This window comes from Cyclopterus lumpus, chromosome 3, assembly GCF_009769545.1.
Source record: "Cyclopterus lumpus isolate fCycLum1 chromosome 3, fCycLum1.pri, whole genome shotgun sequence".
NCBI classification, from domain to species: Eukaryota; Metazoa; Chordata; class Actinopteri; order Perciformes; family Cyclopteridae; genus Cyclopterus; species Cyclopterus lumpus.
Window position 1 is genome coordinate 7,022,632 of NC_046968.1, and position 19,286 is coordinate 7,041,917.

Consider the following 19,286-nt stretch of genomic DNA (forward strand, 5'->3'; position numbering starts at 1 on the left):
ACCACGTCACAATCACATGAATTATGACATGCACAATAAACCACTCAGAGCAACTGATTACACAGGGAGGCTTTGGTAATGACCACGAGGAAGGATGGGAAGGAAGTTCGCAGCACTGCGTTAGACGAAATGGATGCAAGCGGCACCAAAAGGAGCAGGTAGGAAGAGACGCATCACTTTTGCCGGGGAGAAAGGGAACAGAGCATTGAGACCATGAAACAATGATATTTGTGGCAACATCAAACAAAAGGAGTGGAGTCTCATGAACCAGCATGGAGTAGAAATGGATGAACCAGTTAAGGAGAGAAGGGTGAAAGAACTGGGAGGAGGGGAAGTTGGGAGTGTGGAGGAAAAGGGACATAGGAAGTATGCTAGAGGAGAGAGTAAGGGCAGAAGGGGTAAAGGGAGGAGGTTTACCTTGCTCTGGCTCCTGGTTCTGTGGGGGCGACATGCCGAAGGGAGTCGAGGATGAAGACAGGGAGGTGGAGTAGGTGGAAGGGGAAGAGGCGGGCCGGGGGAGGGTGCGGTAAAACTGTGAAGGCATGAAGATGTCCTGCTGACTCTCCCATCGACCCTGAGACACAGACAGGAAGAGACAAAAGGACATTGGTTTGAAAACGTGTTATTGATCATATTCTAACTCATCACTGACCAGCTGCTGTTGAGAAAAGTCAACATGTAGAGGCAAGAAGCAAATAGTGTTACCTTGTCGTCCAGGCAAGTTGTGGACAGGTCTTGTCTACTTCCAGACAGCTGAGGATGGATGGACAGAGTGAGAAAGAGAGAGAGAGAGTATATTGAGGGAAATCCTATTATATTGTACTTATTTAAATGATCCTGCAGTGCATTATAATGGCATAATATGTGTGTTTACCCTGTGGACAGAAGGAGAACTGATGCTCCGTCTGTTGCTCTTCCCTCTGCTAGACAGTTGCTCTTTCACTGCCACCTCCTACAACACACGCAGCACATTTCAACATATTAGAACGTGCTCTCTTGAAAGTACTAAGTGTAAAAAGACATTACAACCATGATAAATGTAATAATGAAGCACGCCGTGTGTCTTCTAGGCTGCTGTGTGTTAAAACTTCACATATTCTGTGTGACTGAATCCTGCCTTTCGATAAATATATCTTCTTAACTTCTATCGACTTGAGAGATTGTACCTCGACCAGTTTCTTTACTAACCTGTCTGAGTCTATCCAGAGTCAGGATGTTCTCCAGACTGAGGACACTGCGGAGGTATTTCTCAATTGCGGCCTCGTCATCAGCTGAATCGCTGTTGTGTGCACTGGCGGCGAGGTTGGCCAGCATCTCCCTGTCCTCTGAACCAGGTGCGTCCTGATGGGACAAAAAAAACGTCATCAAAATTTGTAATAAATAATCCACCCAACTGAAAAATTCTAGAGCAAAAACACTAGATGCCTGATATCTCCCCCCTGGCCTTACCCCAGGGATGTTAGAGACCACCTCGAAGGTGACCCCGCAGCCAGGTATGGTGCTGCGGGCGGACATCCTTCTGAGAAAGTTGTGTGCAAAACCCTGGCGGCCCGGGTTGACGTTGACGCAGATCCTCTTCCTCAGGACCAGCTGCATGTCGGCGGGGTGGCTGAGCTGCACCACCACGCGAATCGTCAGGTACACCCGCTGCTCCGGCCACGCCCCCCCGCGACTGAGCTGGGGACACTCGTGGATGGTAGAGTCCCACGATGCCTCTGCTTTGACCTGCAGGGGTCGACAAAAACACGCTTAGCTTACGACACGGTTTCCCAAGAGGACATCCTCGGGGGGGAAAAAAAAATACCTCACGAGGGTTCCATCATCGTCATCCTCACCTCTCCGTCGTAGTGTTTGACGATCTGTAGGTCAAAGAAGTCGTCCTCGTCCTCTCCACACAGGGTCGCGTCCCAACCTCCGGCCTCGGGAACCTCAAACTGCTCTTGAGAGCTGAGGTCATCCGCTAAGGAGAGCCAGCAGAAAACATTGCAAATCAGCCAGCGAGTAGAAGAGAACAAACATGCGAGCAGGCTTATTGTATTTAGCAAAGAAGTGCCATACGTTTGAGGTTGAGGAAGATGACAGGAATATGAGTCTCCATGCCCGGCAGAGGAACCCTGTGAACACACATTGGGATCAACAATCCGTGGCTTAAGGAAGTAAAGTTGAGAGAGGCCTTCACAAGGAAATACACATCCTGCCGTGTGTCATACCATTCAGCAGGTGCTCCAGGAATGCCGCTGCCAGCAGAGGGCACCATGACAGCGTTTCTCTCCTCCGTCAGAGTCAAGCGCCACTCCAGCAGCTGGGCCTCCCTCTCCATGTCATCCTCTGTTTTTTCTGTGCACACAACAATGCTCATACGTTGAACACTTTCTACACTAAAAGACACCACGGAATGTGCAATCGTGTTTTTATGAATGTTTGTATACTTATGTGTGTTTTACCTTCTTTGCCGACCAGACTCTGCAGGTGCTGGTCCAGGTATTCCTGTCTCTTGGTGAGAGCAGCTAACCACTGCCGCCGCAAGCGTTCCAGGTCTCCTTCCTGCACAACAAAGCCACCAGTCAATCATCTTTAGCTTCAGTTCGCTTGGAATTTAGTGAAGGAGGCAAACGAGCCGTGGACAGAGCTGTATTCGACTGATCTACCTGATAGCTGTCCATCTCATCTCCCTCCTGTTCTGCTGCCGTGTTTCGGATCTCCACACAACCCACCGACACTGCGAGCAGTATTTCGGCTATCAGAGGCATGGTGCCCGAGTCCTGTACCGAACGCAAGTCCACCTGGATTCGCCTTGACTGACCCTGGAGAGGAGGAGGAGGAGCAGGACATATTTAGGAGCTGGCTTTTCAGAGCGGACGTTTGCTCGTTCCACCTGCTGTGATCAAGTCGACTGCGGGTTGCGTTAGGGCTTCGCTCCTACCTGCCGAAGCTGGAAGATTCCCCCGGTCCGCTCATCCCGAGCAGGAACCACTTCCACCGGGACAAAGTCTCCGTTCTCGTTTATCTCCAGGATTTGAATCCACAGCTCCAGGCGACGCGTTACCTCGCTCCACCTACAAAAAGAAGCATCGTCAGCACATCTGGGCAACACCAGCGCATCAGGTGGCATTTTCAGAATGTACCGCAAAGCAAAGGGGAATGCAAAAAGTCCAAGATGACTGTTTACCTGTCTCGTAGTGAGCGTGTCTTTGCCTGGATGATGCTGAGGTCCCACAGGGCGGGGTTTCTTCCAGCATCAGCCTGTCTGTGTCCAAATACCTCGATGGCAACTGCCCCTTCAGTCAGGTATTCAATGAAATCCTCCGTCACCGACACTGCCACCTCCTACAGGACCAAAGAAAGATCAGTCGTACACCAACAACTTATAAATGAAATGTCCCCCCCCGACATCACCTGGCAACAATGACTATAGTTGCCCGCCCAGGCTTCACCTTGCAGCTGTCAAACACCACCATGCAGTGTGGGTCCTTGGCGCTGGGCGATGAGGATGCTGGGTCTACTTCAGGAGCCACGATGATGGGCTCAGGTTGGTCCCAGAATGAATACTGACAGAAGACGAAGTTGGACAGGTACTGGGGAAGACCAGTGGCCTGCAGGATCTTAATCTGGAGAGGGAACACGGGTCAAAAGTAATTTCAAAACAAACCTTTTTGCAGGACTGTGCAGGTCCTCCTGGAAGGATTAGAAACCCAGGTCTGATGACCAGAGATAGTGCACTTCTCTCTGATGAGCTGTCTGTCTTACCATGCAGACTAGTTTGCGATCCTGCATTTCAGTGTCTTGATTGTTGTCGGGTTCATCTCCTCCGGCCATGTTGTCCTCTAATCCCCCTCCAACCCTCACCACCTCCACATGAAGACGCCCTGCCACCTGAACACCGGAGAAACATTATAAAACACCTTTACTTTTAATCATACCAAGAAAATTGGTCTGTGAATGAAAGTTGATTAAAGCTACTCATCCACCATTTGGAGTTATATTGTAAAAATCAAGCTGAAATGTACTTAGACTTGTTACAACCTTTGTAGTATTTTGCCATCATACTTTAAGCATTCTGGAAACATGATTATCATCTGACAATCATGTGACTTTTAACTCTGACATCCATGATAATCCATAATCTAAAAGACTGCTGATCTCAATGGAAGTCACTATGAGTGGGTGTAACAGAGAAGAACAGGAGCAGCTGCTTGGAATTTAGAAACCACATCAGAAACTACACTAAATAAATGTATAATACCCCAAGTCTGGAGACTCCATCTCCCAAGCTCTGATTCCTTATTGATTCCCTTTTTTATGACAAAGAGATGGAGGAATCAAATCAATAACCAACCGGTCTGGGACTACCTACCTCCCCCTTCTGGTTGATGATGGGAATAGCATACTGCAGCTTGACGTCGTAGAAGAGACAGGAAAGGAAGACGTTTGCAACGCCGATCAGACTGTGGTTTTCCTGCTCATCAAAGAACGGGTCTGCTCGACGGAAATACGAGCGCATCACCTGAACAAGGAAGTGAGGAGAACGTGGAATACAACACAGGACAACTTTGTTTTACTGAAATGAGAGTTTCAGCATATCGTAACCACAAGTAGGACTCAACAGTGCTCGTCGTTTACAAACTGTTACATTTATTTATTTATTTCACACGGAAAATGTGTAAAGTATACTCACAGGGTTGTCATGGTGATGGAGATGGTAGTCCTGCCACTCTTGGTAGAGCTCTCTCATGTCAACCAGACGGTTCTCCATCTTCTCCAGACTCCAGATCTGCTTCCCTCGACACCGGCGTCGAACCTGAATCGCTGGTTCACTGAGCACTGCGTCCCTCTACACACACACAGATAATTTTGAGATTTGTCTGTGCTAAAAACAGATGGCAGGGAGATCTGTGCATGTGCATGTGTGTGTGTGTGAGAGTGTATGTGAGAAAGACCTTGCGGTTTGCGTTGAGGTTGTCTGATGGAATTTGCAGAGTGACTCTGTACTCTGTGTGTCGCTCCAGCTCCTCAGAGATGAAACAGGCTTCCTGCACCAGGAGGTTTGCCCTCACTATCTGCTCCCTCAACCGCCGCAGACTCCTGACCAACACCGCTTCCCTGAAGGAGGAGCGGAGGGGGCCGGGAAGAAGGGGAGACAGAGGCGAGGAGGAGGGAATGGAACGCATTTAGTTTGCATTCATATCCAAATGAACATTCAAAAAAGATCAAATAATAAAATGAATTCAGTGTGTAAGCGCCAACCTTTCCTCATTCCACTGTCTCAGTCTGCTCTGAGCGCTGGTGGAATGACTCATCCCTCCCATGCTGAGTCTCTCCAGGCTGCGGTAGTGAGACTGCTGTCCTGGACCTTGCTGGCCGGACGCCGGCCCTCCAGAAGGGCCGGTCGACAGGCGGTCCGGGTTCAGCTTCTTGCGGAGCTGCTGGAGTTCCTGCTCGTACATCTGCCTCTGCCGCTCCAGAGCGGAGCGCTTCTCCTCCTCATGCTGCCGCTCCAGAGATTGCAGGACTGCTTGCATGGGGTCTGACGGGAGAACACGTAGGAGTCAGAAAACACAGGAGACCACACTGACTAATGCTCCGTCAATGCAGTATATAAACATCAAAACAAAAAAGTTCAGAGGTTTGTGTTTGGTAGATTATTTCTCTGTTGTAACAATGCGTCTTGGCAATACATGTTATATACCGTTGGAACGCCTGTTTATTTCCCTTTCAAACGGTGCCTAATTTATTCATGCCTTACTGGGATGAGCAGCATAGCTGAGTATGCGGATTGCGCTCATTAAAACGTTGCCAAATCTTCTCTGCCAACGGCAAACAGCTTATTCTGCCATGGCTTCAGGCCTGTTTGAGCTGGTGTCGGCAACACCTGCACTGGAACCTGCACATGTGGAGGAACGTTATGTACGGCGATGAGTCCAGATTCTGCCTACGGAAGTTGGATTGTAGTGTCAAAGTGTGGCGAATGAAGCGGAGAACGCTATGCTGATTACCTCCAATGGAGACGAGCCTCGTTTTTTCCAGTGATGGGGATGCCACCCCGCACATCACACTGCCTCCACCAAAAAGGTGTTACTCTATCGGTGCAGCCAGTGTGATGTGTGGGGCGGCATCCCCATCACTGGAAAAACGAGGCTCGTCTCCATTGGAGGTAATCTCAATGCAGAGAGATATCCAGATGAGATTCTGCAACCAGTGGCAATCCCATTTATCCACAGTCTGGGAACCGAACTCCATCCTCCAAGATGACAACGCTCGCCCCCACTGAGCGGGGTTCATCAGAGACTACCTACAGAATTTGGGAGTAGAGAGAATGCAATGGCCTCAACCCAATTGATGAGCTTGGGCGTGCCGTTCGTGCTTCAGTGACCAACACAACCACGTTGGCAAAAAATCCTGCTTGAGAAGTGGAATGCCATCCCACAGCAGTGTGTGAGCAGGCTGGTGACCAGCATGAGGAGGAGGCGCCAGGCTGCGGTGGCTGTGTTTGTTGAATTATTCAAATAAAATGGTCTTGTTTCTTCCTCGTTACTGATAGACTTCAATCATCCAATCCACCAAACAAGAGTCAATAGCAACAGCAGAATAAGCTGTTTGCCGTTGGCAGAGAAGATTTGGCAAATTGTTCATGGGCTCATCCCACAAATGCCTGTTCCTTACACATTGGGCACCATTTAAAAAAGGGAAATAAACAGGCTTTCCAAGGGTATACAATGGATTGCCGAGAAGCATCGTTACAACAGAGAAATAGTTCGATGTTTAGATCCTTAACGCCGCCTTACCATTATTGCCCAGGGCCTTCATCATGACCTCTGTCTGGGCGAACTCGTAGGAGAAGCTGACGTCACTGGACACTTCGCTGGCTGTGTCGCCATCCGCATCCAGCTGCTCACTGCTACCACTGTTCTTCATCACGCCACCCTCCCCGTCCTCGTCCTCAGCTCCCCGAGAGCGCCGTTTCGGCAGGTTGATCCTGCAGGTAGGGTGTTCAGTTAATCCATCAAAATGTTTGGTATGGATCGGTTAATCAGCGATATGTGGTATATGTTTTAAAATGGTGCTATAAACGTTTGCTAGGACATGACAGAAATTTGAGATACAAAGAAGAACTGTGTGTTTTTAAATAATAAATAGAGTAAATTTATATTTTGAAGAAAGTTATATGTAATTAAAGGAGATGCCAACTTATGTAACATTGATTTTTAATAATGTTTATTTAACAGACAACCGATCAACCAACTATTGAGTAATATTTTATCAATTACCTGAAGAAGTGGTTGTTTCCCCAGAATATTCGGTCCCCATGGTGAAGCTGCAGAGCACTGGTCACTGGAGAACCATTAACACATGTCCTAGAAACACAATACAGACAGCAATGACATCAGGATTGACTGTTTACGCCTGACGTCTCCAGTGGTAACAACTCCAAACCGTGGCTGCAGGTGCACGCTCAGTTTTGGAGGTCTGCGATGTTGGTGTTCCTTACCGAGCATTGCGGTAGGGACTGAGGACGACTGCAGAATCCGCCGCTATGTCGATGACGCAGTGTTCTGCCTGGATACCCATGCCGCACAGCTGGATGTCCTGAGAGTCCGCTGAGCCCACCTTTGTGTGTTCCTGAGAAACACAGTTTGAGGTATGACTAAACAATACAACTTACTGTCATGTCTACTGGATCAAAGCCTACACACACCCTTTTGTCTTTCAAAATGCAATCGCAGACGCTCTTGTTATACATCTTTATCTTGCCCATCTTAACATCAGCTCGATTTTGTTTTCTTAACAGCTGTTTTGTGCTTTTACATTTGGTATAATTTCTGTCTTGAGGCCTCCCAACACACAGAACACTGGTTTACACGAGCACCCGATTTCAGTCAGATGACAACTGAATCCTGCGAAGCCAGTTTGCTACGGAAAGGGCGCTTCGGTTTCTCTAAACCAAATAGCTTGAGTTGAGATGTTGCGTTTCAACCGTGAAGATGGATTGAAAATAGCGTGAAACACTAGAATTGAGTTCACTTTCTGAGACAATATTGCTTGGTATTCTGTGTGTACCTTCAGGTAGTACACCAGCAGTTCGTTGAGGGCAGGATCGGCGTTGAGGTTGACAAGAAAACTCTTATCATCTCCAACTTTAATCCCGGAAGACTGAAGAGAAATTCCCAGACTTTCTAACTGCTTCTGGCGCTCCTGCAAAGCAGACAGAGATCCCATTCACACACTGTGTAATCCAATTTCTAAGTATTTCTTCTTTTCTTTTAAACACCAAATATAGTGATTATGTATTAGAGCTCAATACATTTGGTTTAATAACCATATATTCACAACTCCAGTTTGTCCCACCTGTGCAACCTCCTCCGTTTTGCGAAGCTTCTCCTCCCACGTGATGGTCATCTCCTGAATCAACTTTTCGGACTCTTCCAGACGGTCTTTCAGCTCGGGAGCCTTCAAAGACTGGGGAGAAAAAGAGAAAACAGCAGTGAGTATGGGAAAACAGAGATTTATACATGCTAGGAGTACGAAGACCACTCACCTCGGCCTGAGTCAGTTGTACTCGCAGTTTCTCTACTTCCTCTCGGAGTTCCCTGATGATGCGAGCATTGGGGTCCTCGTTGACAACCGCGTGGTTGACGATGCTCTTCGCTCGGTCTGCATAGCGCAGCGTCGACAGCGTCTCCTCATAGTTGTCGGCTGATGGACTGACGGTTGCAACCATCGCCGTGCGACTGTTGCCGCCCAGACAGTCCTGGAGGAGGAGGAGGAGGAGACAGGAAAGAGACACAAAGGGACATTATGAAGACAATAAAGAACATGCACTGGATAATCAAACAAGGGGGAATGTCTACAGTCCATGGTGGACATGTTAAACGTGTCCGTACCTTCAGCAGCCACGTCAGAACAGAGTCCCTGTAAGGAACAAACTTGTTCTTGTTCTTTGCTGTTCCCTGTTCAGCTAGCGCCGAGATCACAAGGCCCAGCGTGGTGAGAGACCTGACAAACGCACAAAAATGTACATTTCATGCATCTGTTCAATGGTTGATATTGGTATGTCCTCCGTGCTTTGGGATTATCTAAAATTCAAGCTCGTTTTGAGGGGTTTCCAGACACATTCACTTATCATTCAACGATTTAGCTGAAAGTAAAAGTTGCTGTAGTGCATAAAACAAAAACGGTTATATGCTTTCTTTCACATGCACATGCAAATTACCCGAAAAAAAGTGTCTTAAGCAGCATATGACAACAATCTGTGGTTAGAAAAAAATGTCTTGCAAAAGAACACAGACAAAACATCTGTAGACAATTTATGGGGTAAAGAGTTGAATAAACAGCTGATAGGGTGGAACAAAACTCAATAATGTTTTGCTCTGCTTTGGCGTACTTGTTGATGTTGCTTCCCTCCTTCAGGCGTTCCCCTGCCGCTCCAGTCTTTGCTGCTCGCTCGCTTCCAGCCAAGTCCACCAGACTCAACCGACTCACCTTCTCCCCGCTGGTCTGCAGAGAAAGAGAGACAGACACTGATTGTAGTCTCATTCTCGACAGTATATTCAGCTGTCAAAATGACAACTTGCATATCTTTTTATTTTAAAGGGTCCCCTACTTTCCATTAAAAAAAAAAAATGGTGGTTTTGCAAATAATTGTTAGATTCACCATTTCTGTCAACACAAGACCGCTTTCAACTTTCCGCACTGGACAATTCTGACCAGACAACTTAAACACTTGCCACCACTGGCAGTAACGAACATTAGGCAACATTTTCCTCAATGAATAACATTACATTTTCTTTTTGTCTTGTAGCTAAATGTATCATGCCGTTTCAGTGGGCTGGATGGACGTGCAGCTTGAACAGCGGACATGATTTTCATTACTGTCCAGTGAAAAATATGAACCAGCTGATGTTCTGGTCTAGGACACACGGACGACTTGGCGCTGAGGTCCGTGATATTGAGGAGAGCGGTATCATACACCCGCATGAGGTCGGACAGGATGGCTCATTAATCACCAAGGAGACACTTCTTCAACCCAACCCCTGCTGGGTGTTCAGCAGCTTTCAACTGAGTATTTCTCTGATTTGCCAGCATGACAGCAACAGACAATCCAGGAATAAACAACAAGGTGTTTGGCTTCATCAGAAAGCTCCCCTCGACAGTTTCGCTCTCGCTCGGCTCGATGCTGCTGTCGGCCCTTGTTCGGACCTTCTCTCTGCCTTTCTCAGATTCTTGTGATTCTGCCAGCCAAGTGCTCTGCTTTGGTTTCTCATCTTTCAGTCTCTTGATGACGGGTTCCTTTGGTTTCTTCTCACGGGCTGCTGAAAGTGCAGATATCACATTGCCATCTATACTGGGACGGATCCGGTCCTGGCCAAGCGTGACAGGGCAGTAGCTGACTGGGCCGTATGTTAACACCTGATCTTCACCTGGCTGCTGCACAGCAGAGTGTCTATTCAGCCGCAGTATAAGCCTTCGCTTAGCCAGTGTTGTATATGTCGACTGGGAAGCGTTGGTAAAATAAAGTCTGGAGTTCAGGCTTTATCCACGAGGTGTCTTTTTAAAAACACTCCAAATGGAAAGAGTTTTCTCATTACGGCCAGACAAACAACGAGGTGCCTGACATTGCTCAGGTCCTGTAAGATTTCCCTACTTGTTGAGGAAGCCGGTGACTACCAACATAAAAACACACTCATGCCTCCATTTAATCAATCTGGATTCCATACTGCTTCTGTGATCTTCAGTGGTGTGACCTTTGTAAGAAAATGTCAAAATAAACTGGCTGAAAACACGCGTTTAAGAAATTCTCCTCACCGCCCGATGATCACAACAAGAATATTTGTGGTGCTCAACATATTAAAGTTTAGAGAGAAACAAGTTGCCGACTACAATTAGTCACGATTACTACACGATGGAGCTGTGTGTGCAAAGGAGGTGTGTGCTACTTCAAATCCCCCCAGAGCAAAACAAATGATCAAACAAGAGATTTCCATCTGTGACCGAGCAATTTAAATAAAGAAATAGACAATTTTTACATTTCTAAAAGGCGACGTTGGTGAATGTGAACACCAGTGTGTACTGTAGGAAGCTACAACTTAGTGTAATTCTCAATTGAGGCATTTGGTTAAATAAAAAAAAAGGTAAAATAATTCATCACAGCTCCTTATTGCAATTACCAATGACTGGATTCCAACATACAGTGCCAGGTCCTGTTACCTGGTGGTGCCAGACTTTTTAATAATTACCAGTAACCCACTTTCTTTTCAATGTGCATGTCTCTACAGTTTTGTTAATTGCGTACAGCATGCAGACACACTTTGTCCTAATGAATTCATAATATCTAGCTGGCTGATAATAGCCACTGAGGCATTTTCCATTCTTAACAAGGGACTCGTGGGACCATGAGAGATGATACCTGGGTCAGTAACCAGGTCAGCAGTCATACAGCCTGGCAGCAGCTTAAGGGTACCAGCACAGAACAAGTGGCAGGGCATCAATACACACTGCATGTGGGAAACAATCTAGTAGATGACGTAATGGGAGGAAAAACTGGAGAAAAAAAAGAAAACAACTCAACTACTTCACCAAAGCTTGACAGGATTCAGTAAAGCACGGAACGAAACAGCAAACAACTGAGGTGGCAGCAAACAGGGCCAAAGCTCAAACTGACTGAACTTTGAGTCTTTGGTTGACAGGTCTGAGCAGGACGCGCTACTGAAAGAAAATCCTGTAACGAGCGTCAGAATGACTCATCCGATGATTGTGACGCGGTAAACCTGTCCTTTTATCACTGTTCCTCATCCTGGCTGAGCCTTTAGGGCGCAGATGAGCTCCGACGCTGTGATGATTAAAACACAAGATGGCCTGCGCAGAATTAAATACGACATCAACAATATATACACTACAACAGTTCCAAAGCACGCAACCAATGATTGCGATTAATCTAGTAATTATTTCATTGATTAATTTATGACTTTTAGCCCATAAGTCAGAAAAGTGAAAAATAGGCACATCACAAGTTCTTCATACAACTTGTTTTGTCCATCCAACAATACAAAACTCCACATATGTACAAAATATGTAATTCTGTATGGTATAATAACAGGAACAGCAGCAAATCCTAGTAATCCTAAATAATTAACTGATCAAAAAGATGAAATTTTATTTTCCAACGACTGATTAATTGGTGCTCTAAATATCTTTATCAATGTGTGTCCTTGCTTTCCATATTTATAAATTAAGAAATGGGTAAACATCAAACTTTGTTTTCATTCACACTCCCATACCAGATAGACCGTTTCTCACTGCCCATGAAACGCTGTTGCCTGAGGATCAACTGTAGTCATCAAGCATACTTTTTATTACTTTTATGTCGAATGAGGAGACAATAAAATAAATCATTACAGAACTGACTCATCACAGGATGTGATTCACTGACGACAGTCTACGTATTAGCAGGTTGCCCGATGAAGCTACTGACTGACTGTGGGTGTGCCGTGGAAACAGAGCCGGCTGTATCAGCTCACAAACTCAAAGTCACGCCTTTGAATTATTAACAGGATTCGCTGGTGGGCGATGTTTATCTGGAAATAAGAGCAAAGGAGCCCAAGTGGGTCAGTGAGGATGGAGAATTAGTCATTAGCTTTTTTCCCGGAGTGCCCGGTCAGACAGCTGAGCTGACATCATCGTTTTGTAACTACCTTTCCCTCCGTTGGCGGCAGAGGGGTGATTGATAGACACCAGACACCTTTTTTTTTTGTTGCCCAGCCTCGTGTACACAATTACACCTACACTTCTGTTCTGGTACAGATAAAATAAATAATATCTGGAACATGTTGACAGATAATATAAATCAAAAGAAAAAGAAAAAAAACTACCACATCCAAGATGTAGCAGATGGATTCTAAGGCAACAGAAGGAGGGAGGGGACGTCTGATGATGTGCAAACTAGGATAACCTTGTAGGACACCAGTCTGGGTGTGGATGGGACACACTGAAAAAAGGCATCGTTCAGGATACCGATGTAACTATAAAAATATAAATATAAATATAAAAATAAAGTAAGCCAGTGGCCACTGAGGTCCGGCAACCGTGTGCGTTGTGCCTTACCCCAGACTGCAAGTCTTTCAGTGTGTGCGTGAGGATGATGTTGAAGACACCGTGCGATCGACTGCTCTCCTCATTCATGTTGGTAGCGGCGACGGTTCGAGACTTATTCCCTTCTGACATCAGAGACTCAATGTCCTGGCAGAGCAACAGAAATCAAACAATAAACGCATGAATAAATGAAATAATAATTTGTATTTTCCAATGTTGTTTTACCCTTGTGGAATAACCTTTTTTCAGACTGGGAGGAATATTATACAGTAAATTTGGTTTGTTTATGTATTTAGTGACTGCTTCTGGGTGAAGAGTTGGGGCCTGGAATACAATATAAACTGAAAGAAAATGTAATTAATCCTGACATTTTTATTACTAGCCCCTTTCCAAAGTGATTGGTAGACCGGTTACTAAGCAGACGACTGCCATCATGTGAGCGACGCCGTTACAAATCCTCAAAGTTTAAACATTAATGAAAGTAGGACGCGCCTCTCACTTCTGTGTCTGCTGGACACTGACACACTAGAGGGGTGGCAAGGATTCAACACAGCAGAAGAGCGTCAATAAATTTAAAAAAACAAACATATATATATATATTTTTTTAAGATACTGAAATCTAAGATAAATATGCTTACCTTGTAGCTGGCCACAGCTAGTCGAGACAAGCCGTCCACGTAGGGACCCAAAACCTTATGTTCCCTCACCCTCAGAGTTTGTTTTCCCCTGGACAGAAAATAAATAATAAACAGGTTTAAAAACACAGACAAACAACATGGTCACTCCCGGGAAATTACTATTCATCTGATGTATTAGCAGGAATGTCAATAAAGGCTGAGCTGGTACTGGCCACCACTACCACTTCCCCCAGTTCATAGGAACTTGGTTCGCACTCTGACCCCTGATTCAAACTTGCTCCAGGCCTCACAACTTCATCATTCTCTGCTCCAAGGCAAAGCCCATATGGCTTCACTGAGGTTAAAGGTCACATTGTGAGGGAGGGTCAACGGTCATGCAGTCTGGGGCAGCAGACGCAGGCCTGTGTTCCTGATTTACTGACGACCTGCTGGAGATGAACTGGACTTGATCAGGGACTGCGAGGCAGAGAAGTGATCTTTGCATCCACCAGCAACTTCCTCTAGTTCTACCAACTAACTCGAGGTTAAAATGACTCCAGACACTGGTTGTTCACCCACAAAGTAGACCAACTTGGCAGAGACGGACTGCATTTACTTACATTTAAAGTCGATGCCCCAGTTCATGATAAAAAACTAAGGCTGTGTTCACACCAAAAGCGAATTCTTCGCGCGAGTAGATTTCAGGTCAATGCACAGACGCAAAAAGGATGCGAATAAAGCAAAAATGCGCGAGTTGAAATTGTTAAACGTTGCCGAAAAATTTGCCCGACACTGAGTTGCGAAAGCCAATCAGCGTTGAGACGCTCCGCCCGTCATCACTGACGTCGTGCCGTTGTTGAATCAAACTGGATGCTGCTACTCTCGTAGCGCTGGAAGCGGAAGTTATCCAGACGTAGTCGGTGAAAGTCACCGAGCTGTGTGAGCCTACGGGTGATGTTATGAACCCAAACGCCAGGGCGTTAGATGTTCCCACGTTTGTGGGATTTTCACAACAAGTTTAAAGCAGAAATAGTAGTTATTTCTTTCATGGTGGATGGCGGAAATGATAACTGTTTCCACGGAGATAAGCCACGCAGCCCCTCTCTGGCGAGAATAAACCACGAATAGTCCGCCGATTAAACTCACGCAAGTAAAGCGATGTGAAAGTTTGCAACGCTTTTGGTGTGAACGCAGCATAAAAGTAACCTTAGACCTTATACAGAGAATACAAAGTGAAATAAAAAGGACACTTTCTTTAATAAAAGGGTTTGAGGATTAGGTCGAGGTCCTACCCTTTGGGGTCGAGCAGATCTCGGACCTTCTCGTTGTAGATCTCCATGTAGGACACCTCAACGGTGAAGCACTCCTCCTCCCGCTGTTCCTTCTGGGTTCGTTCAAACAGAGCGCTGCACAGCCGCGGAATCAGACCCGGCTGGTCCCCCGATCCCATCATGGTGTACGACTTCCCCGAACCTGGTAACAAGAGACAGAGACACACAGAGTTATTAAATATTAAAACAACAAAAGGACTACATCGGCGACTTGAGTATGCAATATAAGGCAAATCAATAAAACAATGTCAATAACGTTCAGCATTCCTTGGCTTAGTCGGAAATGTGTAGATTCAATAAGAGGTTTATTACTGAGGTCAGACTTGAAGGTGGTGCTGCACTGGACTGACTTATATTGATCCAAGTTGTGTGCATCCTGTTTACATACAAGAGATGAGCAGTATTTTTAAAACACCGTGGAATAAAAAAAAAATCCCACTCCACCGAACTAAAACATTACGTTGAATTAGAAACTCTTCAGTGTCCAGAACCTGGAACCTTATAACCATAATTTGTTTGGACACTAGACTGATTCATCAGAATCAGAGTATATCAAGTTGTTCTTTAGTCATCAGTCTGATGGAATGAATACGCAGTGCAGATATCTATGCCGTGTGCACAACATCGCTGAGGTGCATTTGGGTTCTTGCAACATGTTCTCTGTCTTTCATGCCTTTACAGTTCTGCTTTTGGTTGAAAACGGCTTTTGAGCTTCGGTATTTGGTTCATACCGTAGAGAACAGAGGCCGCCCAAGCTTCCTGCAGCAACACATCCACAATGACGTTCCCCTCTTAAAATCACTATACAAAAAGATTCACATCATGTCGGCAACAGAAGAGTGAGTCGTCTCGTGGTTAATTACCAGTTTGTCCATAGGCAAAGATACAGGCGTTGTAGCCCTGGAAGGCGTTGTGGAGAAGACTTTCCCCAAGGCACTGGAAGACCACCTCCTGACCTGGACACACACAAACAGACACAAATCATTTCATTTGATTTATTTGTGAATGTTGAACTGAACCGTTCGGTTTTAGTGGAAACACTTTACAACTTGAAATACTGTGCGAACTGGATCATTTCATGAACTAACCAGCAAATCTCTCCTTATCGTTCTCATCCATGGACCAGAAACAATAATCGTAGGCAAAGACCTGGGAAGAGAAAGATGGAGCAGCATGTCACAAATCTGTGGCCAATCTTAATGTTTAAAAACTTATTTCACCTTTGACTTGCCATACAGGTTTTGGTAAATCGTCCATATATATGAGAAACTGGAGTTTTCATCCAATTGTAGCTTGTATATAAATAAGAGATTTCTTTTGTTTAATTGTCAGTCAAGTGCGATTTAGGATGTAGATCCTATCCATCTTTCCAGTTTAAAAAACGTTTGATTTAATTGACTTTCAGAAACAAAAAGGAACAAACTTGGATATAAACTAGTTTTTTTAAATACTTTACGTGTCATGTGGTTTATGTGTTAGTGTTCGGGTACTTGTGGAATTTCCCACATAATAGAAAAAAGCAACAAATATAATAAATTAAACAAGACCCTTCTGGCAATTCATTACTTTGTATTGCTCCCGATTCACAAACCGAGTCGGTGAAATACGGCAGCTTTATTCACAGTGATGATTCACAGCCACGGAATAAGTCTTAAAAGTGTCTGTGCATGTTTGTGTGTGCCGTCACCTTGGACTGACTCCTGCAGATGTTTGGGTGGGTCAAGGTCCACGGCAGCATGTGGAGAGATAAGAAGATGACATTTAGTACACATGTTAAAGAAGATGCCGTATGTTAAGCCAATTCAATAGGCTTTTCACACTGCAGGGTAACTTGGGCCACACACACACACAAAGAGCAGTGTCAGTAGTACAGCCCTACTAGCCCCAAAACATGCAGCGTTGTTTACTTTAGCCCCGTTTCATAATTACTTTTTTTTTGCCCCGTATTTAGTTGAAGTGACAGGCCTAACCACACAAACTCGAGGCTAACCCTGCAGGGCCGGGACAGCAAGCCAACTCCAGACCCAGAATAGAAATGATTTATCAACACTTTTTCTTTTAGACAAAGAGAGGGAGTGGGACATTATGAGCAATAAAGACACGGGTGAGCAGAGACAGAATGAAAGACAAAGGCCGAGATAGAGCCGACGGCCTCGGGCTCAGTCACTTTAGCACACATTTGATTCATAATCAGCCTTGTGCGCGAGTAGCTTGTTTACGTCTTGTTTGTTTGCCACATGTCAAACCAACTTCCTGAGGGGTTTGGTAAGGGTGTGTGTCTGTGGATGTTAGGGTAGGACCAGCATTCACATCTAAGTGCTTGGAGAGATAAATTAAAAAATTAAAAACTGAATGTCTGCCTGTGTTTGGGCATGTAAGGGCATGTGTGTGTGTGTGTGGGAATGTGTGTGTGTGGGCATGTGTGTGTGTGGGCATGTGTGTGTGTGGGCATGTGTGTGGGGGCATGTGAGGGCATGTGTGTGTGTGTGGGAATGTGTGTGTGTGGGCATGTGTGTGTGGGCATGTGAGGGTATGTGTGTGTGTGTGGGCATGTGTGTGTGGGCATGTGTGTCGTGGGTTGGTAGCGAAGCTGGCAGAGGGTTGAGGGTAGTGTGTGGTGGAATCAGACGGTGGCGTGGACGGGTTACTGGGTCGAAGTCATGCTCAGCGATGAACAGGGAAAACGTATTTGATGTATGGTATATAAATAAATTGACACTTAAAAAGAGAGGGGGATTGGCCCCAATATCCATGTGATATTTTACAGAGAAAAACTGAGGTAATATAACGCAAGCAGGCATTTACACGACACACAGGAACCCACACACACCCATGTCATGTCCTTTAAGACAGATCCTCAGCACACAGTGCATCCATCTGGCTGCCTCTGCAGATGAGGAACTTCAGAGTTTCCAGACTAGGCTAATTGATAAAACAACAAAAAAAAACATCAAGTTGCAGAAAGATAATCCTGTCTTTAACATTCTCTGCAGAGTACAGAAAGATATGCCACCTGTAAATTGATTGGTCTATAATTATACTCACTCACACACATATTTGTGACCCTGCACCAACATTGATTACCATTATATTAATTTCAGTCGATAAGTTGAGTCGTCGTCAACTTATTCCGCATCAATCTGCTTTCAAACAGGTGATATGTTTCAACCTACTGGACGTAGTTATTATACAAGGACAATCACTGTAGACAGTGATACTTCTTTACTGTGCCTCGGAATCTACAAGGGAAACATGCCCATGAGAGGAACGACATGCACAAAACAAACTATAACAACCCCATTATGAGTTTTGATGATAATCATCACAACATCGTCCAGATAATATATCTTACCTGTCAAATATTTTTAAATAAAAGGAGCCTACCTACGTTCAGCATGTAGTTGGTAGGACTAAAAAGTGACATGGTTTGTACTTGGTTATTTTCAAGCCAACAATGAACTTCTGCTAATGTCAATTCCTTGTCAAATGGGAATAAAACTAACTGACATGCTTTCTCGTGACTGAATTGTCATTGGCCACGTTAATCAAAAAAGGGCGTACTGAAATATGACAACGACCCCTGAGGGAACAGAATCCATAACAATGGCTGTCATACACAAAGGCTGCATGTGCTCGGATTCCTTTCTTTCTAATTTATAAAATTATCTCCTGCTGGTGGTTTACACACCCACACTTCTAGCCTCCTTATGAGGAACCACATTTATCACTAATGCTCTCCATCAGTGCGAAAAGCCTGACCTGACACCGTATGATCAAACCTTGACCCCGAGCTACGTCACAAAAATGTCTCAGACTCGCAAAGGAACACACACAAAAGACACCCGCACACCTGTTTCCTGTTACCCGTGCACATTCTTTACAAAATGCCAAAGCTGCAGTTCTAACGCATTAAGCAGCCAGCATCCAGTCCAATCTGCAATGCTTCATATCTCACTGACGTTCCACTGCTGACGTGCTGCATTCAGAAAGCGAATGCACGCAGTGTCATTCTGATCTGAAGCCTAACTGATTGCAGCTATTGGGACGTCTTCGGCGAGGCGCTGTCGTTTATCCAGAAGACCGTTTTTACGCAGTCCAAATATTCAACAACAATGTGTAAAAGCATCATATTCTCAAATAATACAACGAAGAGATATAAACAGGATGCTACTGTGTTTCTGTAAAAATAATTCTATAGTAAAATCTCAAACGTGTATGAATCAAAAGGCTCGCCGACGTTGTTTATGAATCTCTG

The 19,286-nt window shown here is 45.3% G+C and overlaps 1 protein-coding gene across 9 annotated transcripts in view; it reads right to left on the minus strand.

Annotated features, from left to right (window-relative positions):
- kif13ba (kinesin family member 13Ba) overlaps positions 1–19,286 on the minus strand; it is a 36,131-nt gene that overhangs the window by 5,063 nt on the left and 11,782 nt on the right. For all 9 annotated transcript variants that reach the window (XM_034557632.1, XM_034557615.1, XM_034557624.1 and 6 more), the window contains 32 exons: positions 16,719–16,731; positions 16,120–16,180; positions 15,895–15,987; positions 14,993–15,173; positions 13,722–13,809; positions 13,096–13,230; positions 9,380–9,492; positions 8,880–8,991; positions 8,534–8,746; positions 8,344–8,454; positions 8,056–8,190; positions 7,487–7,617; positions 7,266–7,352; positions 6,783–6,973; positions 5,245–5,524; positions 4,938–5,100; positions 4,676–4,831; positions 4,355–4,504; positions 3,748–3,873; positions 3,435–3,608; positions 3,170–3,327; positions 2,924–3,056; positions 2,649–2,804; positions 2,445–2,544; positions 2,211–2,337; positions 2,059–2,114; positions 1,836–1,960; positions 1,450–1,725; positions 1,189–1,341; positions 875–952; positions 706–753; positions 418–574 (listed from right to left, as the gene is read on the minus strand). In XM_034557632.1, the coding sequence (XP_034413523.1) occupies positions 418–574; positions 706–753; positions 875–952; positions 1,189–1,341; positions 1,450–1,725; positions 1,836–1,960; positions 2,059–2,114; positions 2,211–2,337; positions 2,445–2,544; positions 2,649–2,804; positions 2,924–3,056; positions 3,170–3,327; positions 3,435–3,608; positions 3,748–3,873; positions 4,355–4,504; positions 4,676–4,831; positions 4,938–5,100; positions 5,245–5,524; positions 6,783–6,973; positions 7,266–7,352; positions 7,487–7,617; positions 8,056–8,190; positions 8,344–8,454; positions 8,534–8,746; positions 8,880–8,991; positions 9,380–9,492; positions 13,096–13,230; positions 13,722–13,809; positions 14,993–15,173; positions 15,895–15,987; positions 16,120–16,180; positions 16,719–16,731 (4,280 nt within the window). The remainder of the gene's footprint in view (positions 1–417; positions 575–705; positions 754–874; positions 953–1,188; positions 1,342–1,449; positions 1,726–1,835; positions 1,961–2,058; positions 2,115–2,210; positions 2,338–2,444; positions 2,545–2,648; positions 2,805–2,923; positions 3,057–3,169; positions 3,328–3,434; positions 3,609–3,747; positions 3,874–4,354; positions 4,505–4,675; positions 4,832–4,937; positions 5,101–5,244; positions 5,525–6,782; positions 6,974–7,265; positions 7,353–7,486; positions 7,618–8,055; positions 8,191–8,343; positions 8,455–8,533; positions 8,747–8,879; positions 8,992–9,379; positions 9,493–13,095; positions 13,231–13,721; positions 13,810–14,992; positions 15,174–15,894; positions 15,988–16,119; positions 16,181–16,718; positions 16,732–19,286) is intronic.